The sequence below is a fragment of the Parus major genome, chromosome 12, assembly GCF_001522545.3.
Source record: "Parus major isolate Abel chromosome 12, Parus_major1.1, whole genome shotgun sequence".
NCBI classification, from domain to species: domain Eukaryota; kingdom Metazoa; phylum Chordata; class Aves; order Passeriformes; family Paridae; genus Parus; species Parus major.
In genome coordinates, this window is record NC_031781.1 from 3673782 (window position 1) to 3700172 (window position 26391).

Here is a 26391-nt window from a genome sequence, read left to right on the forward strand (position 1 = left end):
TTTATCTTCAAACATCTCAATATAAATAAAATCTAGTCCTTGGCACTCCTGCCCAGAAGGGGAAGCCACCGGAGCCGTCAGTAATCATCCTGCTAATGCTTGCCAGAAAATAATCAACTTGCTTGCTTGCTGGCGAGTGAGAGGAACCAACCCCCAAACTCGTCTCCTTCTCTGCAAATAACAGATGGGAAACTGCATTTGTCCAGGGAATCGAGCTGTGAAATAAGACAGTGCCATTTCATCCTATGAGTCACTTCTCAACCAGTTTCCTTTCTCTGGTTAACACTCCCTGAACCAACTCCAGGCTACTTGAGCAGGTCTCCTCTCCCCAAAGGGCGCCAGGAGGCACTGATCCCCATGAGGCTCTGCAGTTTCAAAGACGATCTCCAGCTCCTGCACCTTGCTGCTTGGTCCATCTTTCCCTGCCCCACGCAACCACGGACACAGGGATGAAGCAACCGATCAAAGGAAATAACTGCACGCCCAACAGCTTTGCAACTAACCTCGATCCGCCGTCACAGGCAGGACGGTGCTCCCCGGCAGCATCCCCCATGGCTAGCTCCTCAGGAAGTGAGAGCATCCCCTCCTTCGCTGCCTGCCCTTGCGGGCAGAGAGCAGCAGATGGGCAGAGGAAACCTTTCCAGTGCCAGAGCCAGCGCTGCTCCCCCCGGAGCACGGGTCCCCCGCCAAACAAGGCGCTGCCTAGCTAAGCAATCCGGCAGTGCCGCCGCCCGAGGCAAAGGGACAAGTCCTTCCAGTTCATTAGGGAAGGTTTCTTGTGCGATTTGCTGCCTCACTAGCTCCTGTTTAGACAGCCTTTGTTCCCCGTCCGCAGGAGCGCATGAAAGGTTTGGACGGCTGTACGTGCTGGGAGGATGCTGTTCCCTGGGCCGGGGAACCTCCTGAGCTCTGCACGCCGAGATGCTCTAAGTGCAGCCCCAGGTGCCTCTCGCTCCGCAATGTGGGACTTCCACGGGAGCTCTCTCGGCCAAGGAAAGCCTAATGGCCTGCTCTGCCTTTTTTCTGCTGCTGCTCCCGTGCCCTGCCACCAGCCGAAGGACGGATGTCCTGGGTAACGGGAGCCTCCGGTCCTGCTCACTCATTGTCTCCTGCAGAACTAAAATAGCAGCCTGGGAGGGAGAAGAGGAGCTCAAAACTTTCCACTCCCTGGTACCTCCTGCCCAAAGAAGAGGAATACGTGAGGCCACGGGGCTCCTCGGGGTGTCATGTGCAGCAGCGATGCAATTCACAGCTATAATGCTATGAAGAGTACAGGCTGCTCCCGGTAAATAGACTTGTAACAGATTAATTTAAAAGCAGCCCAGTTTCCTATTAGTAACACAGAATAAAATCATCCATTTACTGCATGGCTCACATTTATTTAGCTCTGAGTGGTCCCTGGTGTAGCCTTGCTCATGAGCTCCCAGCTCCTTTGGGAACCCTCCTGGACAACTACAGCAATGGGAGATAATGGCTGTAGCTCAGGGACTAAATTAAACATTCTTGAATATTTAAAGGTCCTTTCGCCCCCAAACTTTGCATTACCTTGGCAGCATCAACATCTGAGTATAGCACAGCAGTGATGAGGGCAGAGAGGAGCGTGATCCTCTGACCCACGTGTCTAGGATGAAAGGTTTTAAACACTAAAAACAATTCTGATGCTGGCATAAACAGCCCAAAGTGTTTTTGGAGACAGGGTTGCAGACCTGATGTTATGGCCTCACACTTTCTCCAGACTGAAGGAGCCAAGTTAAGTCTAATTTATCCTGGGTTAGTGTGTATTTATGAGTGAAGCCACTGGAAAGAAAAACTTGTGCGAATGAACACATCATAGTGGATCAGTGCATCAGAGTGTATCTTCTGCCTTTCTTTTTTTCTTGTTGTTGTTATTCTGGATTAAATATGTAACAAATGTTCTTGCAGAATTTAGGGCCTGAAGATAGACACACCACTGCACAATCTTTTTACATACCTAAACAGACTTAATTGCTCAATTATTCCAGATAAACACGATAAGTTGCCTGTCATGAATAATTTATAATCCAGCTAGCCACACAATCTGTGAAACACAAATCTATGGCTGCAGCAAAAGAAATTCAAGCAGATGCCATAATCCCAAGACACCCTGCTGGGTATTAAACGCTGGCCAAAGCAGCAATAGAATGCCCAGGGCATGTTTGATCTTCCACAAAACCCTTTGGACAGCCCAGACCTTCATTTAGGTTATTGCGTTGCTGAGAGGATGCAATTATTGACAAATAGAATAGGCACAAAGTATGAGTGTGCACCTTGGAGGAGACAGGCACAACACATCCCCCCTTTTGCCTCTTGTCCATGGTCTGGATATGGCTGGGTGTCCCACAGAGCCCCTCCTGGGAGCTGGCTGTACTGGTTTCCCCAGGAACTGCAGCAGATGATGGTGATGAGCTCAAGAGCTGCAGTGAGGCACAGCAGGGTGCAGTGCTGGAGGATGGAGGCCCACAGGGACAACACCTGGGTTGCCAAGAAAGAGGAAAAGGAAGGAGCACTGCCAGAGGAAGGGAAGGTCCCATCCAGCCAGAACTTACCGTGCTTGGATAGGAGAGACCCGAGAAAGCAACCTGGAAGGAGTCCAGAAGGAGAGTTAATCCTAAACCCATGACAAAGCCATCTCAGGCAGCTCCCTTCCTACAGCAAAGGGGAAATGAACCAGGCAGAGGGGCAGGCTCCTGGCTCCAGCGACCCCAGACAAATGCAAGAGGCTTTCCCACAGGGCTCATGGCCCTACCACAAACCTTGAGTCCCTTTATGACTGTCTAAGAAGCAGAGGAGAGGCACTGGGTAGATTTCCTCCAGCCTGGGCAACCCTTGCAGAAATAGCTTGGCCAGTCACCAGCCACCTATTTCAAATAAATTAGGGTAGGTTTTTTATGTTGGAATTCTTATCCCCATCCAAATATACCTGGTATAATGACATAAGTAATCATCTACTAAATAAAATTTACACAGGAATTTGCAAACAATTAGAATTTGTGCAGATACCTGTAGAGCCACATCACTTTTAACTGGGTTTTTATAGCTATTATTTAGCCTTGAAGAAGTGGCTACTTCACAACCAGCCAGTCTACAAGAGTAATCACCCTGTCATCAAATAAAAAAAAAATAAAAGCTAGTTGCAAAGCAAAATTAAAATTGGTCATTCAAATCATGATTTGGTGAGAGCTGGAGTTGTTCAGCCCAGAAAGAGAAGACTCTAAGGAGCCCTTAGAGCCCTTTCTAGTACCTGAAGGGGCCACAAGAGACCTGGAGAGGGACCTTTTCCAAGGACATTGAGCAACAGAAAAACAGGGAACAGCTTCACACTGACAAAAGGGCAAGAATAGAGAGGATATGGGGAAGAAATTAATTACTGTGAGGGTGGTGAGGCACTGAAACAGAATGCTCAGGGAAGCTGTGAACTTCCCATCCCTGGACATGTTCAAAGCCAGGTTGGATGGATCTTGGAGTAACCTGGTTTAGTGGAAGGTATCCCTGCCCATGGCAGGAACTGGAATGAGATGAGCTTTAGGATCCCTTCCAACCCAAACCATTCTGGGATTCCAGTCTATGATATTTTGCTTGCTGAGCTGAATTCATCATTGCCATGGAGATCTAAACCAATACACCATAAAGGTGAATAAACTCTTAACAATAAAGAATCCTGCTACTTGAAAGATTGTCTTTTCTGTCACAACCCAAGCCAAAATTTGACTCCATTTGGGGTCTCAGTCTGGGAGCTTTCTGCAGCCTTCCTGAATGGGGGTTCAGAGGTTACAATAGAGAAACCTGCTTAGAACCCCTCAGCACAACTGAAAACCCTGGACAAGCTTACAACAAAAGCCAGTTTAGTTCAGCTCAAATAAAGGGTCAAGTCCTCAACTGCTAGACTAGAAACTGCTACAAAACAGGACAATATTGCAATAGAAATCACTCAGGTAAAACACCAAAAATATTACAGAAGCAAATGCCCTTCTGGGGTTTCTTAGCTTTCCTTTGAAAGATCTCCAACAAGCAGCACATAGGCAGTGCCAGCTGCAGTACTCCATGTCCATCCAGACAGCAAGAAAACTACAGAGGAGCAAACTACACAGTTCAAGCTGATTTCACCCTGCTTTGATTTGCTCCAATGCCAATCAGAAACCACTTCTGAAGAGAAACAATAAATCTTGTCATCATGCCCCGGCTGCAAAACCAGGCACCTCGTGTGTAATCACCAGCCACGGGACTGACTGATAACCTACAGGGCATTTTTTGCAGGTGAGACAGCAGCAGTGATCACAGCTCTCTCCACTTTCAGGGGTTCAGCTGGAGAGATCTTGCCTCTGATTTTCAAGTATCGTGCATCAAAATATCCAGCTGAACAGTGGGAGCCACGCTGACTGCAAGCAATCAGCCCCAAACTGCCTCAAACCGGGCAGAGAAGGCATGGATTGGCCAGCAAGGGGGAAGCAGCAGGATCCACGCACCAGGAGGGAAAAACATTTGATATCCAAATAAACACCACCTTCCCATAAGCTTTTATCTGCCCACAGCCTTGTCTGTTGGCGTGGGCTGACTCCTGGCACACTGCAGAGAAAGAAAAGAAGGAGCAGGTCTGAAGCACAAGATGCAGCAGGCGTTGGGATGCGGCACAGCACGCGGTCCATGGGGATGCTGCTCTTTGGTGTACGGTGACATACTCCCACAGGGAGAGGCTCCTGCCATGCCAAGATCTTTGCTTCCCAGTAGGATGCAGGCTGGATGGCACTGGACAAGTGCCTGCAGCTGGAAGACATGGGAAAAGGAGCTAGATGGAGGAGAAGGGTGACTTGGAGTAAGAGCTTGCGCTGGCCAAAATCAATAGGAAGAGCACCGAAGATTTCAGTTTTTATTGTAAGAGTGACATTGCCCGATTTTGGCTCTTGGTTGGGTGCCATAACTTGGAGATCCCTCAGTGCAGTGGAGCTCATCAGAGCCCTCCAAATGACATGTCCTTCAAAACCATCAGATCATGAGACTTTTTTGGGCAGAACTGCAAAAACTTTACACCCAGGGTCTGCATGAAGCATTATACTTAAAACATGTCCCCCTGGTCTCAAAAGGGATTTAGCACCTGGAATTAGTTATGGAAAATAGTATTTCAGAAGTTGCTGGATTTTTTTTTCTTCCTAATTCAATGAAGCAGTAACAATTGTCTGCTGAGAGCAAGTAATACGATCCCACGAGCAGTGGGATCCCCTCAAAGACAGATGGCAGCAGCAGCATGCCTGTTTGGGTATAGTTCTCAAAGCACTCTCCAATTTGAAAGCCACAATCATATCAGCTGGAAAATTAATATGGCAGATCACAACACAGGGTAGAGTGTGTAAAAATAAATTTCAGGGCATTAGCTGGCCTGGCACAGCATCTTCCCTCTGACTTGGTACTCCAAGAAAAATCAGGATTCATATCTCAGTCTGCCAAAGGTCCTTTGAGCAGGTTGCTGAGGACTAGATCACAGCACCATGCATTGGTATAAGGGCTCACTTTAACTGGGCTTCACCTTTTGGGATGGATCCCAGCACTGTTGGTCTTGCAATAAGATACTGTGCTCTGTCAAACACTGAGGGCATTTGCTTTTCTTGAAGCTTGAAAGGTTTTGCAATAGACAGAATATGTAGGCAAAACAGAGCCCAAGGACAGGCCTCTCCTACAATAAGTATGCCCCTTATTTCAGAGGAATCCAGAAATACAGGTAACTCAACCCTTTCTCAGGTCCCCAGAGTAATTTTAACCCAGACCACTAGTTTTTAGCCAGAACTCTCCACTAGACCTGGTGTTTTATCTAGTGGGCATCATTCTGAGAACAGAGGTTCTCAGGGGGAAAGGGCAGCAAGCAGTGCCTTCCAGGACATCAGGACAGACACGGGATGTCTTGTGGGGAGGAAGGGCAACATATTAAGACTGAGAGAACAGGAGGGGCTGAAGAGAACCAGTGAGCAGCTCGGAGCCATGACAAAGCTGTTTCTGGAGGAACTCATACTCAAGGAGTCACCAGGACATGGCCTTTACAGCTTCTAGGGTATTCTGCAATTAGAGGGAAAAAAATCCCTAACTAAAATCCCAAGGGGAGCTCCCACTCCTTAGGTCCAAGCCCAGCATTGCCCCACTCCATCACACCTAGCTGGTTGCTGCACTACACGTGCACCCCTATATGTCTGCGTCCTTAGCAGGTTTTTAACGGGGAACACTTGCTGATCCTGCGATTCTTGCAAAGCTGAGCTACAAGCAGTGACAAGCTCATTTACTCTTTGGGGACAGGGCTTCAAATAGCTGCTGGCTCGTGGCAATTAAAACGGGCAGAGCACTGCCACCGACTCCGCCAGCCTGCGCTGTGACTGATGCAAGCGCCGGCTGGAGCGCTCTGATAAGGATGTTGGATGATTCAGAATAATCTAGGCTTTGCTGAACAGATGAGCCCAAGTGCTTGTGCTTCTGTTTCTGTCTAATGGGAATACTGTGTTGTGTTCATCAGAAAGGGAAGAGGGCAGCTGGAAGAAGGAGGGCACCAGAACTTCCTCTCCACAAGCCTGGTGGGCACATCTCTCCTGCCTGCCACTCAGGTCTCTCCCTTCCATGGAGGAATCCAACTTAAGGGTCTGGCCAGTCTGCCCCCTCAGCTTGGACGTAGCAAGGAGTGGCAGAGCAGCTGGGAAGGGAACAAAAATTCAATGTTGAATTGAAAAAGGCTGCTGCACAAACACCTGGCCTTGATTAAGATACAGGTGGGCATCAGTGGGCAGGGCAGGGAGCAAGAGAAGGAACACACTTGTTCAGTCTTCAACAACAACTTCTAGCTGGTGCAGTGCCATGTTACATACATGCCTCAACTCCTGACAAACCTTTACTCTCACCAGGCTGCTGCATAGTCTTGCTCCCATTCCATTAAGATCACATCTTGCTCCCTGGATTTCCAGAGCCATTCCAACAATTTGGCTTTGATTTACTCAGAGCAGAAAGCCATGCTACCGGCACAGCCTATTTACAATGTAAACTGACTCCAGAATGGAAACATCCCCCCTTTGGCTGTCCTTGATCAAAAGGTTTGCAGCTGAGATAAAACACCATTTCAATCAGAATTAAAATAATCGGTTTTCATAGTCCACCAGCACCATAACCCTCAGATCTGGGCTGTCCAAGAGCACAGCTGCATATAATGTCTCTGAAAAGAGCTGGGTATGGCAGAAGGGTGAGGTCTGGGAGCAAGGCTAGAATTAAGATGGTGAGAAATACCTCTGCAGGCATGAACTGCTGCTCCACAAACACCTCACTGCACTCACAGGGCTGCTTTCAGAAATCTGTGAGGCTTTTCAGTCCATCACACCATGTAAATCCCTTTTTAGCATCTAAACGTGACCATGGACAAGAGACAGACAAGGGAAAGGGGCAGGAAAAAGCAAGTTGGTTTATTGTGGTGAGAGCCCACACAGCTCTGCAAATAGCACTGCAAATAGTGATCAGCTAAATTCAGGCTACAAGAGACACTGACAGGATGCCACCACCTCTGTGTTTAAGGACCAGATAGACCATGCATATCACTGCCATTCAAGATGGGAAGAGCCATGTCACAACATCTCCTTTGCTGGGGTTCTCCCCCTGGGCACCCCTTGCTGCACCAGGGATGCAGCCCCTGGGACAGCCCCATAGGGGTGGGTGCTAACGTGGAGTGTCTGACACCCTCCATTACAACCACCCTGCTCTCTGCAGCTTGTAGAAAGACCGTAAATAGGAATGAATTCAGCTAGGATTAACTCAATCCCCTTCAAAGCACTGAAAGCTCTTGAAGTTTCCTCCTAAGCGCTCCCCGAGGCAGCGCAGCGTTCCGGCAGCGAACACATCGCAAAGCAGAGCGCCCAGGCGAGGGCTGTACAGCTCTGTGCAGCTCCTGCTCTCGGGGCTGCTCCCTGTGCACCGAGGGACACTCAAATCCCGAGCCATTGCACACACTCGAATGGTAGGAAAACCTGCAGCAGCAGCTGTGTGAGCAAAATATCCCCATGCACCACCATGGGCTGTAAGGGATCTTATTCCTCTGCCCGGGGATGTTCGGGGGAGGGAAGGAACGCAAGCAGCCGCCACAGCAAAGCTCTCCAAAACACAAGGAACCTCTGACTCGGTACGCTGCTCCACTATGGAAAGCTTGACAGCCGCTTCCGATCCTCAGCTGGCTTTTCTTTTTAATGACAAAGTGATCTGGGAGTTGAAAGCCAGAGGAAAACCATGTCTCATCCAAGCAAACAGCTTGTTGTAACTTAATGTACCGAGGGAAGGACGCGGCTCAGTCCGTGCGGCTTGCTGGGCTCGGCATTTAGCGAGCGCCAGAAGATGCCAAGCAGAAAGGAGGCCACTTCCCATCCCTCGGGAGGATTCCTCTTCACTTGCAGTTGTTTTAATTACCCCTCTGCACCGCAGCATCGCTCCAGCCTGCGGTAAGCCACGCTCTCCTGTGCCCCCTGAACAATTTAACATCTCACCACAGCCCCTCCTGTGTCCCCGCAGCCGCGGCTCAGCCGAGCCAGCCGTCAGCAGAGAGACCCACCCTGAGCAACACCAGCCCCCTCAGTCACCAGCAACCGGTTAGCCAAGATCTTCTTTGACATTTTCTGCCAGCAAATTTTGCATTATTTGAATCATCCACGCAGAGCACAGCAAAAGGCGGCACATTGGGAGAAACAGCCAGAATTACTCATGAGCTTTTTCTTTTCATGGGCTCTAACTTAAATTGTGATCTGTCAAACAGATGAGTTGCATGTCGTTGTGGATGGCTGGGAGAAGCTCCTGCTCAGGCTGCAGCAGGGGCCAAAAAGGCAAATAAGCCATCTCCAAGTAGAAAGGCTCAGCATGAGCAAGCATGCTACTCTCCAGCTTCATATGAGTTGTTTCATTCAGTGTTAATCACCCCATTAAAAAATTAAAGTCCACCAAGGGATAACAGTCACATCCTTCACTGCAATGCTGCAGATACAGGATGGAACACCTGGTGTAGGGATAAAGAGATTAAGAGGTGAAGGGCAGCAGTGAGGAAGGGCTAAAACATGGCAAATGCACATACATGTACAACCTGTTGGTTCAGGGTGATAAACCCAATGTTCCTATCAATATTTTCTCACTATAAAAAAATCCACAGAATATTCACTGCAGCCCCAAAGAGCAGATTTTTAGTGCCCAGCTCACAAGGTTCTCTTGAGGAGAGGTGTAGGGCAGAAAGCACTGGTCCCACCCACCCATGGGGCAGATGCTGACCTCAGACACTGGGATGCCCTGTGGCAGCAGATGAGGCCAAGCATCCCTGCCCAGGCAGCTGCAACCCAAATTGCTGTGTCCTTAGGAGAAGGTAGCAGGAATGCCAAGCCCCAGCTCCTGCAAACAGCATCACCCGCTGCACATGCAGCTCACTGCTGGCTGAAGCTCTGCTAAAAACAAAGAAAAAACTGGAATAAAACACACATCTCACTCCTACTGCACAGCACGATCCAATGGAAAATTTCTCCCAGATCTGCAACGTAATGCTAACGACAGATTTATTTTTACAGCTATATGGTGAAGGAGGATGATCTCAAAAGACAAATCATTCTAAAATGGGCAACTTGACTCAGCAACACAGGGGCCTGGCTGAATATAGGGTACAACCTACCACGTACACACGCAAAAAGCTAACACCACAGCAGAACAAAAACACTGCTTGCCCAAGGGTGTCCAGGGGTTTGAGTTGATCACAGGAGGAAAAAACACACCTCTGAACTTGCTGAAAGGTGCACACAAGGAAGGACAACTGCTGAAAGAGCCAGCCCCACCTCCCCAGCTATCCACAGACACCACAAGCATGACCCCAGTGTGAAATGCCCCAAGGGATGCCAGAGCAGAGAAACATTTATTTTTCAGACCCAACACCCATTCTTTAAAATGAGAGGGAACTATAACCTCTAAACAGAGCCTTGTGTTTATCCATGAACACAATGATACAGATGCAGGACATGCAGGAGATGCAGAACCACACACAGCCAATGGCTGGGGCTGGAGGTGTTTCATGGCCAGGAAGACCAACACTTGTTGAGGTCCCAAGGGCAGGAGAAAACTTTGTTGGCTTTTTCTTGCTCAGCAAGAGAAGAGATTGTGTAAATGTAGTATCACTGTCACAGCTTATCCTGTGCCATCCCTCCCATTGCAAAGAGCTACATCCAACATGGACCTGACACACCCAGAGGAAACTTAGAAATTTAGAAAATGTCATGTCAGCTTGGCCCCATGGCTTCTCAATAAAGATCCAGAGAGGTGAAGAACACTTTGGTTGCTTGAAAAGGCAGGGAGAAACAAGAGAGATCAAATTTCTCCCAAAACTCATGTTTAATTATCTATCAGCAAGTAGATCCCTGTTTTCATCCTGTCCTTCAGGGCTCAGCCCTGGGTAAAAGCAGTGATTCCAACAGGGATTCTACCCACACTTGCACAGCTTCAGAGACCGGTAAATATTTGGATGTTGAATGAATGACAGGCAAGAGAGGAGATGGATGAGAGGAAGAGATGGGGATTCATTATCATTAATAACAGCCATTGGTTTAATGCAGGACTAATAACCCTCCTGGCATGCTAAGCACAGCCCTTGGCTTGCAGGGTTTCTGAACCAGTGGTCATTAGTCAAGCCAAAGCCTCCTGCAGGGTAAATAAGTCAAATTGGGCCCCTAATTCACAAATATGCTGGGGTTTACCGAAAATTTGACAAAAACACAGTGCAATGTGTAAAATCGGGACAATGAAACAAATGGGAAATGGGGTCCCTTGAAAGCAGTGAATGAACAGCTTCACAATTTCAATATTTGAGGTTTTTTTCAGCCATTAGCTAAATGGCTGAGATGATGCTGTGGGCAGGCACCACTCTTGATAGTACAGCCAGGTTGGAAAAGGCTTTGGACCAGAGACATTCCTCCTGTGCTAACAAGTCCCATTCCTGCCATCAGAGATGCTCTGTATTGTGTCACCCTTCAGCTTCCCCCAACTTCTTCTTTTTTCCACTCTACCCAAATTTTCTTAAACTACTGAGCAGAAAACTATCTGCTGTGAGGTTTGACAGGATAAACACAGCCCTACACAATGCTCACATTATTTCAGTCTCATCTCCTCAGCTGATGGTCTATTTTCCATTAATACAATTTAAACATTTATCTAAAAACTTTAAATTATTTTTGTGGCTACCTCCTCTTGCTACAGATAACTCAAGAGCTGCTGAGAATTTCCTTCTACTGTTAAACAACCCTGACCACTGTTGGGAAACCAACCAGCATATTTTTAATCCTCCTTGAGACTTTTTATGTTTTGCTTGCTGAAGGTCCATGATCAAAGAAAGGTTTGTGATGAGCTTACATGGCACAGAGCATGCAGGGAGCAGATTTGCTCTCAAATATTTTAAATACTTCATAATTCATTATATTATAGCATAAAAACTACAAAAAACCTCTTCAATCTCCCTAAGTGAAGCTAAAAACGTAGGGCAGAACTGAAGTTCAACAATTACAAGTCATAAATACAATAAATAAAATCAAAACAGCTTGGGGACAAAAGCAAGGCCTTCAAAAAGAAAGTAATTTGGTAAAGAACACACATATATAAACATGTTCCTTTTATTCAGGGTGGTGCATCTGTATACCTTTGAAACTGCCTCTAATAAACACTACTTCAAATTGAATAAAGCACAATAGAAATGTAAGGCAGAAAAGAAAGGTTTCCTATAATCCCAAGTGGTTCCAAGCAGACCTATTAGGCAGCCAGGCATTTTGAGTTTCATTTCAGCTCTAACTAAAGCACACTTTTGAATGCTGTGCTGCTGCTCTTGATTAAAATCAAACTCAAGTTCCTCATGTTTTTGGTTTAGCGCTTAGGATGGAGAGAAAACAAATTAAAAGAAACCCAACAAATTTTAAGAGAAGACTGAAGAAGAAATTAATTTATCAAATTAGCAATGTGCAGCAGCACTTCAAAACCCCAGAGAAGCAGAAAAGATGCCTGCAGGTTACTCCTTATGATACCAAACAGAGCAAATCCAATCAGATGAACATGCTGCTGGATCAGTCAAGCGAAAGCCACAGGAGCGGCAGAACAAAGTGAAAGATGTATAAAGAGAGGATTTTCTAAACCTATTGTACTGGTTTGAAACTGAGCTATTCCCCCTGGAGCAGATGACAGCATCACTGGTATGGTCCTGCAGAACAAGCTGCCCAAAAAAACCTGTCAGAGACAACACAGAGGAAAAGTAGAAAAAAAGTTTTAATGAGAAATTAAAAATCATATGAGAATGTGAAAGCTGCAGTGTTGCACTGAAAATAACACATCTCCATTCAAAAACCTATTTCCTGCACAGGACTGTAAACAAACTGCTAGATCTCAAACATTACTTCAAATGTTTCAACGTTATTTCAAATTTTGTTGCCTTTAATGGTACCACCATTGCTCCCTGCTTGATAATCCCCTTTCCTTGCTTAAAATATGTCAAGATGGCAAGACCACTGACCTTCAGGAATAAGTGAATGAACAAGGAAAGCAGCCCGCCAGCACACGACCAAATTGAAAACGATGACAGCAGCTATTTCAGGGCACGGAGATGAACAGAGGGAACAATATAATTATCTACATGTAAAATATGAGTGACACCAGCAGCAGACAGGAACTTCTGTTTGCCCAGTCTTGTGAAACAAGAATGAGTTGCTGCTCAAAGGAATAAACAGACAGTGAAATAAAAATCCAAAAAGAGATTTTGTTTTTCTCAGTAAGCGATCAACTCAAGATGCCACAGAGGCTGATTGCTTCGTCAGCACAGAAATTCATGACTTGCTTTGAAGATAAAATGACCATCAAGCCACCCAAAAAGGAATAAAATAACAGCCAAAGAAAAATAGTATTTCAAAGGGAATTACATGCTGCTGAGCAGAAGGTATCACTGAAGTACAAAGTGAAGGGGTTTCATTAGGTGGTGTAGTTAACTTTCCTCTGGGTTAAAAATCTGCTCTTGGAATAGTAACTGGCAAGAAAGGGCTTGATGGACTCCAGCTCACACACTAAGTCTATTATTTTCTTTAAATATATATTGCAAAAAGCTATTTTATACTATGGATATATATATACAAGTAAGAGACTAATGAAAACAAAGTGTTTATGTAAGATTTATACCCCAGCTCTCAAAACAGTTTGAGAGATCAGTATGCCAAACCAGCCCTGCTGCTCCCACCTCACTCTGCCCGTGGTTTCTGGCAGTTCCACAGATTGCACAGGAGAGGATGTACCAAGAAAAACACAATTTTGGTTTTCTTGGGTTTGATTTTCTTAGAAAATGTGTTATTTTTGATGATTTAATCCTGCTAGAGAGCCTTGAAAGCAGAAAGAAGTCACAAATTTCTATCTACTACAGCACAAAGTGGCAGTATCAATTATACACATGAAATTATATTCATAAGGAAATACAAATAGAAAATACAACACCTCATGAGCAATGCTGTGCAAATGCCCTGCAGCATCTGCTGGGTTGGAGGGACCAGACTGGGCAGATGTTTTCCCTGTGAGGGGAGGCAGTAGAGCAGCTGGGCCCAGCATGTCCACACTTGGAAGGTTCCAGGACCCAATGGGGTACAGCCTGGAGATCCCTTCCCTGCTTGCTGCTTTCAGCAGAGGTTGGATCCTCCAGAGATCCTTCCCAATCCAGCTCCCACCACCAAGATAGAGAGCACCCTCCCAGCTGCCTCCATTACCCCCCAGTAACAGCACCAGAATGCTTCAGGCACCTCGCTGGGTGACTCTGGAATAGCAGCACAAGCAATGATGTTGAGGAAAATGAGTCACACTTCCAACAAGTCAGCAGCCACTGCTCCCCCAGCCAGTCCATCACACAGGCTGCCAACATGAGCTGCAAACACTTCTCTTGGACAACAGTTTTCATCCCCCAGCTCCCACAATGACCTACTTGCAAGTCATAAGGTTGCTTGCTGCTGAAATGCATATTAAACTCAGGACAGACAAAAAAACCAACATCTTTTTCCATTTCAGGTCCAATTTTTTTTTATTTGATGTTTAAAACTGCTCTGCAGTCAAACAGACTTCCGAGGGCACAGAGACCTAGAGATGCCAAGAGTGAAATGGCCTAGAGCTGCTAAGCAAAGTCTCTGTGCACACACATATTTTAACACTGGTATCTGCAAGAGAGACTCGGGGTGGAGCCCACTGTGGGTAACCTCTCAGGGCAAAGCAGAAGAGACAAGATCAGAAACTGAGAAATTGCTGCATTTTTATTTTGTTGTTTCTTTGTTAACTGATACTATTCAGAGTAACTGGACAACTCTCAAGGCAATGCTTAAACACCAAATTAATGTTTGGTGAATCTAATTAAAAATTAAACTTATAAATGAAACAGAAAAGTGGCCCATGGCATTTCTTTGCAGGAGCCTGAATTTCCACCTCAGGGCCCTTTATTAAGATCTGAGACCTTATTCAGACCTTTGCAGAGATAAATATCTGTGAAGTCATATCGGGAACCAGCTAATTATGCATCATTATAGCAGGGGTATCTCCTTCATGGGGTAAGACTATTTACAAGGGCAGGTAGCGACAGGACAGGGGGGAATGGGTTCAAATTCAAAGAGTATGCTTAGACCAGATAAAAAGAAAAAATTCTTTACTGTGAGTGTAGTGAGGCACTGGTAAAGGTTGCTCAGGGAAGTTGTGAATGTCACATCCATGGAAGTGTTTAATACAAGGCTGGATGGAGCTTGGAGCAACCTGGTCTAGTGGAAGATGTCCCTGCCCATGGCAGGAGGTTGGAACCAGGTGATCTTCAAGGTCCCTTCCAACCTAAACAGTTCCATAACTCCATGATTCCTTCCATCAGGAAAAAGGACTGGAAGGCAGGAGTTCCTCAAACAATGATGTTTAGACACCACTGTGTCTAGTGTCAGGAGCAAACATTGCATGCTTACCACAAAATGGCTACTGGCACTAAATCCTGGGTATCCAGGGGCCTTCAGTACCTAAACCCTGCCTTATCAAGCACTGGAGTGGCACAGTCACTTTCCAAAGCATCATGGCTTTAAGTTTCTGCTTTAAGCTTAAGATTAGAAACCCCTGTGGTTTGGCTTAAACAGCTGCAAAAACTATCCAACCACTTCCCACCTGCGTGGAGATTGTGACCTGAGAGATTGGCACAGCGAGCCCCTCACCTCAGCCAGCCCCAGCACCCACCTCCAGCACCACTGCTGGATCCTCCCCCAGATCCCTGAGCATCCATTTCACACATCCCACGGAACGCTCATCCCCCAGCACTGCCGCGTGTTGCGCACGACTCCTGGCACTTCCCTCCCGCCGCCGACGTGACGCTGCCTGGAACCCACCAGAACCTGCTGTGAGTCAGGGTCTGAGACACTCTGCACCTCAGCAGCCCCTCTGCTCCCCTCCTTGCTGGCAACTCCTTTGACTCCAGGACAATTTTGAGACTGGAGACTTCAGCTAAGTGTTCTGGCATCTCAACAATAGAAACAGCCCTGGTAATCTACCAATCCCCTTCAACTAATTCATCTCCCCCATCTCATCAAAGCTCACATTATCACAATTATCCCCTTATTACCAGCAGAACCCTTGCTCCTGGTCAAAGCAAAGATGCAACTTCTGTGCTTGGAGAAAGCAAGAACCCACCCAAAGCAGCCAGGAGGGCTGTATGAGGAAGAGAAGGCATTACCTGGGTGAGGTGCGGGTTGGGGTTGAAGCCACACTGGTTGCAGACCTTGCTGTGACACTGAGTGCAGGCATTGAAGTTAGGCTGGCCGGGGGAGGAGGTGAGCTCTGTTGTCTTGCAGATGGGGCAGAGGGTGCTGCTGGGGAGGGGGGCAATCTGCGGGACGGAGTAGGGAGAGGTAGGGGTGCTGCCCCGGTCGGGTGACACCGAGGGAGATCTCCCCGAGCCCTGGCTCCTGGCGTCCACCTGCAGCGTCCTCCGCGGGCCCTCCGCCGCTGGTCCCGGCTGGCCCCGGCCCCTCATCTCCCGGGGGCTCTGGGAGCTGGGTGCAGTCTGTGCGAGGGAGGGGGATGCCGACCGCTGGCCCGCGGCCTGGTCCAGCTGCTCCGGTCTCCTCAGCGTGCTGAAACACCACCAAAACACACATCATGAGCCCAGCTTTCAAACATTTGTATGCCAGTCAATGTAGACAAATTGCTACGGCACCCTCTCACCCGCAAAATCCCAGCTCAGCCAAGAAAGCTTAGCAAAACTCCACTGCAAACCAGGGAAATTGCTCAGATCAGCAGAAGGATACATTTTACCTTACGAAACAAGGCGCAATTTCAGCTCTTTTATATAACCCAGCGGCAGAGATGTAATTGAATTATTCGGTGTATTCTGAGTTGAACTTTAGTCAGAAAGTTGCACATAAAAATGTGTGTGAGAAGTTTGGGAAGCTCAGCCTCCTGCCAGCCAGGGCTCTCCAGCACAAACTTCAGCACAACTCACTGGAAGAGGCAGCCGTGATTGTGCTTTGCAGCCTGCAGGGCCCTTTCTGCAGGGACGCGGCCAACGCGCGCTAAACCAGCTTCTCACAGCCTACTTTGATGAGTGGCTGTGAAACCAGAAGCCTGAAAAGAGCCTATTTATTAAAGGAAAACCCCTCCAGAAGCCTAATGGAGGCAGGAGAACTACTTGTACTTCCTCAGCTGTCAAGCAAAAACCATGCAAGTCACAGGTGAAAGCAGCTAAGGGCTTGTTTCCCAGGGGCCACGGAAGTGGGAAATGAAGAGAGAGCGCATTAACTCTGCTTTAGTAATCAGTACTGAAGAGGCTAACACAGACAGCAGGGACTTTGTGGGCTGGCTGACCCCAGCTGAACCCTCTTTTGGGAGATGTGAGTCTTGGCTGGGCAAAAAATCCAGCTGGGATGACTCTGGTCACCAGGACAGGGTGATGAAAACCTCCCTGTGAAACCAGAGCTACTTACAAGGAGCAACCCTGAGGTGAGCATTGCACCCACTGCTGGTTCAGCAGCAGTCCCACAGTCCCATAGCCTGTGTAGGATGCTCAGCACCCCAGAGTGCTGAGGGATGCTCCTAACCATCCCAAGGAGCTCTGGAGCAGCTCCAGCTGTAAGAGCTTGGAGCCGTTGTGCTGCAGAGCACAGCACGACAGCCTGCACACCCTCCTCCCATGAGGTTTCAGGGCAGGCAACCTGTAATGTGCTGCTGACAGATCTCAAGTGCATGAGAATGAATCTGTAATGGAAGATACTTATCTAATTACTGACTAATTTGGTCCATGTGCTTATCAGTAATGCCCACAAATATTTCTCGAAAAAGCAGAAGCCCTAATGCCCTCACTACCTGTGATCTACAGCTGTTTAAGGAAAAGTATTACTCAGAACTTCAAATTTAATACATTGTTGATTTACCCAAGCAGGGTCTGACCTTATAAAGGTTTAAAAAGGGAACTTAAATGCATAAAACTAATGAAATTCAAAGTGCATGTTGCCACAGTAATAGGAAGTCGGATGAAAATAAATAGTAAAATAGCACTTTGGGAATACTTTCTGGCTGCAGGTTGAAACCCACTTCTCTGAAGAAAGAATCACAATAATAATAAAGCAAAGCACTAAGGGAGGGAGTGATTCTGCTCTAGACTGAAGAGAAAACTGCTCCTAGCCCTGCAGTAGGCACCTGCCATGAGTGTTGTTGGCACGTGCTGCTCCTCCATTGTTAATTCTGACACCCTTCAGTTCAGATTTGGGGTTTGCCTCCTGATGTTGAGGGCTGCAGAGCTACTGCCCCATAAAACACATAAAACCATCTGTAGCTGGTGGAGATTGGAGAGCTCAGCCCCAGACATCAGAAGGAAGTACTGTCAGAAAGCAAAATGCATCTTCTCACCTTAAATTTAGTATTTCTATAAAACCCCCAGCATTTATGTATTAGACACATGCTATCAGAATGGTGTATTAAACAACTCAGAAATAACATTATATGGTCAATAAATCATTGTTGTTTGGAACAGCAAAATGGTTATTCTGCCCAGAGAAGCTGTGGCTACCCCGTCCCTTGAAGTGTTCAGGGCCAGGGGGGGATGAGGCTTGGAGCAACCTGGTCTAGTAGAAGGCGTCCCTGCCCATGACAGGGGGTGGAATGAGATGGTCTGTAAACCCCCTCCCATCCCAAACCATTCTGTGATTCTATTCCACTGCAAATTTCAAAATTCAGGGTATTTTCCCCATTTGATATAAAAAAATATTTGCCACCAAGTAGGAATTCTGACTCCATCAAGGAGCTGTCAGATAACACACAGAGAGGTTCACATTTCCTAACCACAACAGTGTGGCTCTCTTGGAAATGCAAAAGCCCATGAGGAAAATACACCAAATGCTGCTATTTTGCCCTGAGCCTCATTGCTGGCACATAAGACAGAGGAAGGTGGTTGGATGCTCACCGTCTGGCAGGTCAGTGCTGCTCCAGAGATGCTTTTCCACCCTGGGCTCAAGCTCCCTCCCAGCTCCCTGCACTTTTTCAAGTGCTAAGTAATGCTGGGCACCACCTCCATCCCATTCCCAGCAGCAGTTTCACTCCATGCACTTCTACTGACACTGCATTTATTTATTTTATAATTATCCAGGATGCCTCAACCTCCCTGTGACACAGGCTGTGCTGTCTCTCACTTGCACCAGTTGAACATACCCGTGAAATTTTAAGACCAGAAGAAATCATCTGGTCTGTCAAATAGAGTAACTCAATCCAGGAGAGATGCCTCAGGAAAGAACATGAGAATAGTCATATGGAATCAAACACAGGCCCACGCTCACTGCATCTTCTGCGAGGATGATCCAATATTTGTATGATCTGTACCCATCCATGAATCCTTTTTTTTTTTTTTTTTACTGTTACAAAAGCTCAAACTGCAGCTCAGCCCCATTTTGATTTTTTTTAATAGACTTTATCACTGATAGTTAACTAGCACTGGGCTGCTAACTGGTTCCAAAGAATTACTCCCAATTCCATTAGAGTGTCTATTAACAATTAAACTGGAATGCCTTAATAAAGCAAGATTTCTCCCATCTGATGCAGGATGTATTGATTTTGCACTGCCCTAATTGCTGAATTAGAAATATTGGGTGATACAGAGTAAAAGATCTCTGCAGGGGCCAAACTATTACCAACGGAGTAATAATTTTGTACAACTAAAGAATATCAAATGCTTGAATGTATTAACAATTATACTGTTAAAGTTTTCATTTATGATATTCTATGAATGCTTTTTATCACAAGGAGGGCAGGCAGGCAGCTCTACTCACCTGCCCACAATCACTGGGAAGGTGGGCAGCTGGGGAGATACTGTTTCCTTCCTTCTTTCATTGTTTTTAAATTGAAAAATGGTGTCTTTCTTCCTGCTTTCTAAAACTCCCTCCATTTTCCAGCATAAAGCTAAGTAAGCACCCAGAAAAAATTAACTCTCAGCTCCATGAAAGAGAGGAGGCAAAGCTGCAAGGTTGCTGTCACAGAGCCCAGAGCTAAAAATCACCCTGAGACATTAATCCATACCCAGCTCTGCCTCTCCATCAGATACTTCTCCTGATTAAAAGGCCCAGAACTTCCCTAGTTCCACTTGGGAACAGACATGGATATGAAAACAGCCTTTCTATTTAGGGCTGATGCAATGCCCTGGGAGGAGATGGATAAGTACTGAGAGGGAAGAGCTGCCCAAGATGATCAGAAGCATGAACAGCACAAGGAAAACCAAGAGTCAAAGCCATTCACCACAAAACCAAGCTCAGCAGTGTAAGATGCCACAAGCACCTCAGATTTTTTTATGCCTGATTTTTTCCCTAATGTAAAAATTATGTTTTTTTATTAAAATTAGAAAAATTGGGAAAACTTTAAAAACAAAGTCCTACTTACAGCCAAAACAAATGTTAGACTGCTTGCTGGTTAATATTTAATTTCAGAAAAACATGATTTGTCTTAAACCAGACTTTTGATGCCACAGCAGCAGCAGGGAATAGATGTCAGCAGCATCAGTGGAGATAAAAGCAATGCAATGACATAGCACTGGTTTACAGTTCTGTGCCAGTAAATTGGTACAGCTTTCTTATTTGGGAATTCCCAGGTAAATTCAGGGTCTGTAGGAGGAAATTGCTCTAATTTAACTCAAGTTGGTTCATCAGTGTCACTAAATTTTATAGGCAAGACCCAGGCTTGGAGCCAGCATCCCAAGAGATGTCAACGGGCCCTTTTTCACACGAGGTGCTAACTTGGGAGCAATAACCATCACAAGGTAAATGCCAACACTGTTAATGTCTGCTATAAAATCAAGCAATAACGATATTACACAAAATCTACATGCACAGCTGGTAAATCAAGTCTTGTTGACTTGTGTGGGAAAGTTCAAGAGACAGCATTGGTTTTCTACTGATTTATTGGTTTTCTGCTGATTTATTGTTTTTTGTCCAATTTCACATCCCTGCCTTGAGCACACTGGCCACATCCACCTGCTTAGCTGCCACAAAACTCTGGCAGTGATTGCATCCACAGGAGCTTGGCATTTGTGGTCTGAGTAAATCCTTCAGGAGCTGCAGCCCTTCCATGCAACTAAGAAACACAGACTGCATCCCTTCCTCTGCCTGGTGCTGAGGAAATGGGTACTTGCTTGCTGGGCAACTGATCTGATTACTGCATTGTAGCAGATAAAAACCATGAAAATAAGTGGCAGTGTCATCATGATTTTACAACCTACATTCCCTGCTCAGGCTTTCCAAAGAGGAGCTGAGTTTGTCCATGGAAGGGAGCTCCTAGCTTCAAATCCAGATCAAAAATTAATAAAATGAGGACAAGCAAGTCTTTTCTGTTAGTAGAAAAAAAAGAGGAAAAACTGTGTAGAAAAAGAGGGAAATTATTGTTTATCTGCAGTAAAACCAAGGGGATGAGCAGCAAACGACTCAAGATAAAGCATGAAAAGAGACATGTGAAGAGGCTCAGACCCAAAAGAGGGAGGCTGGGCTGACCAACAAGAATTAGAGCTGCTCAGCTACGAGCAGAGATTTGACCTAGTTGGTTCGACTGAAACCTGATGTGAACATCCACATGACTGATTTTAAGAATCACTGAGTATAACCTATTTAGGAAAAAAAAACCAGGTAGCTAAACAAGCAGGCAGTTGTACTCTAGGTCACAATGGCACTGGGTTTGACTTGGAAAGACATAATTCTGAATGGTTATGGGTCGGCAAAGGAACAGCACGGGGTAATAACAAATGTTAGCTGCTGTATACTGCCTGTCAGCAAGTCTGACTAGAAAATAGGACAACCCTTTTAATAAATAAACAGAAAAAGTGTCTGATGTGCAGGGCCTTTGGTTTCAGCTCTGTGCACTGAAAAATCTCACACTAGCAATGCACAGATATACCCCAAGCTTGGGTATTTTATTTGGGGCAGCTTTGTAGCTCTAAAAAGTCCTATATCCAACACAGGGAATCCTGTATCAGGCTCTGCTTTCACAAAAAAAACCCCAGCAGTTACAGAATTAAGCACCTGCTTAAATCCAAGTGTCCCTAAATTAATTACATTGATGTCCATGCAGAAAGAGGATCATTCTGGAAATGTGTGTACTGGTTAGTTTAAAAACAGCAAATGCCACACAGCTGAAATCAAAACAGAAAATACGAAATGGTGACTAGAAACTGTCAGGGAGTATTTTATTAGATGGCAACACAAGCACTCTTGTGAAAGGCCACGGTGTTTAATGACTTGCTTTTGTGAGCAGTGGAAAAACCCTGCTCTCCTGCAGCTTTGTGCTCCAGGCTTGCCTTATCCCTGTCAAATAAGATGCAGCTTCTGTCAGGCATTTTCCTGGTGACTGAGGCATCCCTAAAGCGCATCTCCTGATGCTGACAGTGTACTTGAGCTCCTGCTCCAGGCTTCCACCCAATCTGGTAAATATTCAGGTCCTTAACCTCCACCCTCATACCTGTTCCCATAAATACAGAGAAATGTGATATTCTTGAGTCCTCTGCCTCACTGTTACACCCTGCTGGGACTGAGCTTCAAGGAGGGGCTGCCAGGCAGGTGGTGGCACAAGCCACTGGCAACCAACACACCAGACTAACAACCTTCTCCAGAGGGGTGGTGCTGTCATGGGGTGAGCAGTACTGCATGCACTGTGTGCCTGCCAGCTTCCTCCTCTGGCCCTGCTTCTGCAGGAGATAACACACCTAGAGCTGCTGCTGGTTTCCATCCATGGAAAGGTAACACGAACCAAGAGATTTCCAGTTTACACAATTACCACAAACCAGTTACTCTCCGTCTGAGCGCCATGTCTAGTTCAACCCAGAATCAGCAACAGGAGAACACATCAATGTCACTCTCACTGCTGCTCTGTCAAGCATGGCTGTTGAGAGGCATCTGCCATCTTATTAGCTGAATCCTACATACCAGAAGAGGGGTTTATGACTGATTTAAGCTCTAAATAAGCATTTACTTGCTTATTTTCATTCCTGCACAACTGCCTTTTTGTAAAGGTTTGTGAATCACTATCATTTGCAATTGGACTAGATGACCATTGAAGGCCCTTCCAACTCAAAATATTTTATTTTCTACCCTATTTTATTCTACTCTGTTGTTTACCATTCTAATTTTGCTATGTGCCAAGCAAATACCTAATGTGCACCTTACTTGGCCCTGGCTGAGCCTAGAGCAATTTCCCTTCGGGCACTTTGCAATATAAAACCAGAGCAGTGGCTGTTCCTGCTCACCAGCACAACATCCCTCGACCTCTCCAAAGAACCCCAAGGTCAGATGTCTATTAGACACCCTATACAGAGCACAATGAACATCTGCAATTAAATGCAAGGCAGCTGATCCCTACAGAGTCCAGAGCAGCCTCTATGAACCCCAAGACCTGAACTGGAGTCGGGGCAGAGTTTTGCATCTCTCACATGAGCTCTCACAAGCCAGAAGGTCACTGAGCGACCTGCAGATCACCACATGCTGCTCTGGGGAGCTGCTCCTTCAGCTGCTGATGCCTGAAATGTGTGGCCACCACTGTCAGGATCTTGGGCAAACCCTTCAGAGCCAAAGGCAAATGGGCCCGACAGAAGAGCTGGCAGGTAATGATCTCAATCCCATATATATCAAAGAGATCACTTCTCAGATAGCTTTACAGGAACAGGCATTATAAAGGTCCAAAGGTTTGAACAGGGTCTCCTTTTCAAAGGATATAATTGTTGCTGAGAATGTTAATGATCTTGAACTTCAAAGCATTAAAATATCTCAGGGGTAAGTGCAGTGTCCAATATTAATTCTACTTCAGTGAAAGGAAAAAATCTGTTTCCTCTGTGATAGCTGAAAACTACATGTAAATCTTCCAGAGACACAGCAGAAGCCATCTCTTGATCACAATGCCATCAGCTGCACGGTGTACAGCTCAGTGATGAGAACCAGGAAAGTGCAGGTGCAGAGCCAGGTCTTCACTGTGCCTGGGATGAACAGAGATCCTAGAGAAGCCATGGGGTATCTAATCCCCCTCTGCCTCTCTCTGGGGCACTTAGGAGGTATCTGGAAGATCCAAGGCAAGGAGGAATATTACCCCATCCAGTGCAGTTGGAAGGTCAGCTTTGGACCTTCAGTGCAAGTGAAGCCTTGGAGTCTTTGGGGAGAACTGGAGGGACAGGAGGCATCAGCCACTCCAGCTGCTGGACCCGAGGACACTGCTGAAAGGGAGGATGCTCAGCAGGTCTGGGGTCATTAAGTGCCTCTCGTTAAGCATTAATTCAGGTGATACTGAGGGTGGCCATGCTGCAGGCTGGACAGGAAAGTGAGCTGCTGCCTGCAGAGCTCTTTACTGCAGGATTTGGAAGGTCTGCAATGAATGATGAAGAGCTATGCCACAGAGTTATGGCCCTGCGACCAACACCAAGGAGCACGCAGGGAAATAGCAGCTAAAACAGGGATAAACATCCCCAGGAGCCACGGAGAGGTGTGGGCTGGAGCCGTCTCTTCAATCTGATTTCCACTCAGCTACTCAATGTGTCGCCTCCGTATCCTTCCCTGGTACAACTGATTGCTATGAGCAAGTCATTTCTGTGTGTTAAAATTACATAAAAGAGCTATGACAATCTTGAAAATACTGTGGGCAGCAGAAAGGACGAGGATGCTGGGGAGAGTACCCCAGGCAAGGAGCTCTCCTCAGCCTTCATCCTCTCACACCCTACATCTGAGCTCTGGCAATTAAAGGGTAGAAGAGCTGATTGCTGCAGTCACGCTCAACTGAGGGCCTTTGTCCCAGGAAAGCCAACACCATGAATTACTGCTCTGTATTTACGAAATGCCAGCAAAGCTGAAAGATAAACCATGGCATGAAGCTAAGGAATTTTTATAGCACACGGCTGGTGAAAGCTTATCTTGTAAATCTATGATTATAACCCACGCCCGCCCTCCTTGAGAGCCTCTCTGCTTTTAATTAGCAGCGATACAATTTTTTGTTTAGTTCGTTAGCTATTCCCTAAAGCAATGCAGAATGAAACTACCTGCTCTGGACTTAATCCTGTGACAGCAGAGTGCCTGCTCTGAGGAGCCAAACCTGACACACAAACTTTCAGTAACAGCAACTGTAAAAGATTTGGCTTCAATCTATTTGCAGGACTGGAAAAAAACACAGAAATTCACATGATTAATATAATTTTCAGAAACAATTGGAAAAAAAGAAGAGGGAAAAAGTGAGAAGGTTTGTTAGAAAGATATTAAAAGCAGCAGGTGAAGGGTAAGAAAGGGAAGCTTCCATGGCACCTATTAGCAAAATATGCACCACCAAGAGAAGGTTTAAGACATGGCCATAACACAGCAATATCATTAAACAACCAAGCTACAGGAGTAAAAGGCAATACCTAGCCTGAAAAATCATCTCAACTGGGAGAGTTGTTAGGATAAAAATCTACAGAAAGAAGGGGGGGGGGGAAAAAGGTAATAAAATATGAAGAAATAAGGGGAATCCTTCTTCTGGGTTAATAACTTAGCAGGATTTAGGACACCAAGGGCAGAGGCAGATGGTCAGGTTTTCACAAGTAGAGGTGCAGGATCTTGCCATGGGATAAATGGGATATTCATAAATGGCTTGGGAAGGAGGGGGATAAAGAAAGGACAAGTTTGCTGAGCCATGCAAATTTATTCAGAGTATTCAAAACTAAAGCTGAACGCAAAGAGCTGTAGAAGGCTTTCTTGAACTGGATGTCTCAAAACACCATGGCAGGTGAAATCCAAGGTCAAGAAATGCAGAGTAAGGCACAGAGAACAACCATAGCCACACGTAGTGATGGGTTCTAAATGAGACACTGATGCTCTGCAGAGTTCTGCAAGCCATGTTGGACCATTCTCAGAAAACATCAATTTAATGCTCATCAACAAATATAGAACAATCCACCCCAAAAAATACACAATTAAGTTATTTTGGGAAAAACGCATTTTGGAAAGCAATTCAAAGAGAAGAGCAAAGGCAGCCTGTTCCCTTGACTTGCTTCTGGCTTCGTTCCCCACAAACAGTGGCACCAATGTCTGGTTTTGCAATTCTCCCTTTTGCATTCAGGCTTGACTCTGTCCAGGAGCTGGATAGATTCCTGCAGGTGCTGGCTGGCTGCACAAAACTAATCCAACATGAGCACTGTTTGTCACAGGTGGGTAAAAAAGGGGTCAGTCCAGGGGTCTGGCTCCAACAGCTCAATATCCCTGGTCACGTTCATACCACCCAAGGGTCCCCACACTTCTAGGAAACCTCCAGCCACAAGAAGTTGGTATTCAACCATTAAGAAACTGGGAAGACTGCAGCGCCCTTTTTTTGGACGAGTTCCACCCATGCTCCAAAGTTAAAAGCTGATGCAAAAAAATGTATCATTATCCATCTCCATGACAGCTTGAGTCAACCAAACTCAGCCCAGAATGAAGAACTCTCATTCCAGGCATAAAAAAATAGGAAGATCCATCAGAAAGGGAAGTGCAGTTAAAAAAGAGGCAGTAATGACAAACCAGAAAGAAACTGGTTTGTATTTTTAGAAAAAGGAAAGAAAGACATGGTTAAAAAGCAATTTCCAGGAGAGGAAATCAGAGTGCCATACTGCAGAGAGACAGGCAGCTCCTGGTGACTGTGCAGCAACCAAAAAATCCTGACTTTGCACGCTCATTTGTCTGAGCCTGAGCAAATGAAACACAAGACCTATTTCTTTGTGTGTCTGTGAAAAACCATAGCATTTTTATCCAACCTGCAGTTCATGTCTGTGCACCTCTACACATTTTGGCTGTCTCATAATCATCCCTTTAACTCCTCCCCAGGCCACTAGGGACCTTAATTCTATTTTTTTTGTTGCCTCAGGTTACC

At 46.1% G+C, this 26391-nt stretch overlaps 1 protein-coding gene across 2 annotated transcripts in view; it reads right to left on the bottom strand.

The window, feature by feature from the left end:
- The window catches only part of BSN (bassoon presynaptic cytomatrix protein), an 83966-nt gene that overhangs the window by 50970 nt on the left and 6605 nt on the right, over positions 1-26391 (bottom strand). For both annotated transcript variants that reach the window (XM_015641292.2, XM_015641291.2), the window contains exon 2: positions 15746-16145. In XM_015641292.2, the coding sequence (XP_015496778.1) occupies positions 15746-16145 (400 nt within the window). The remainder of the gene's footprint in view (positions 1-15745; positions 16146-26391) is intronic.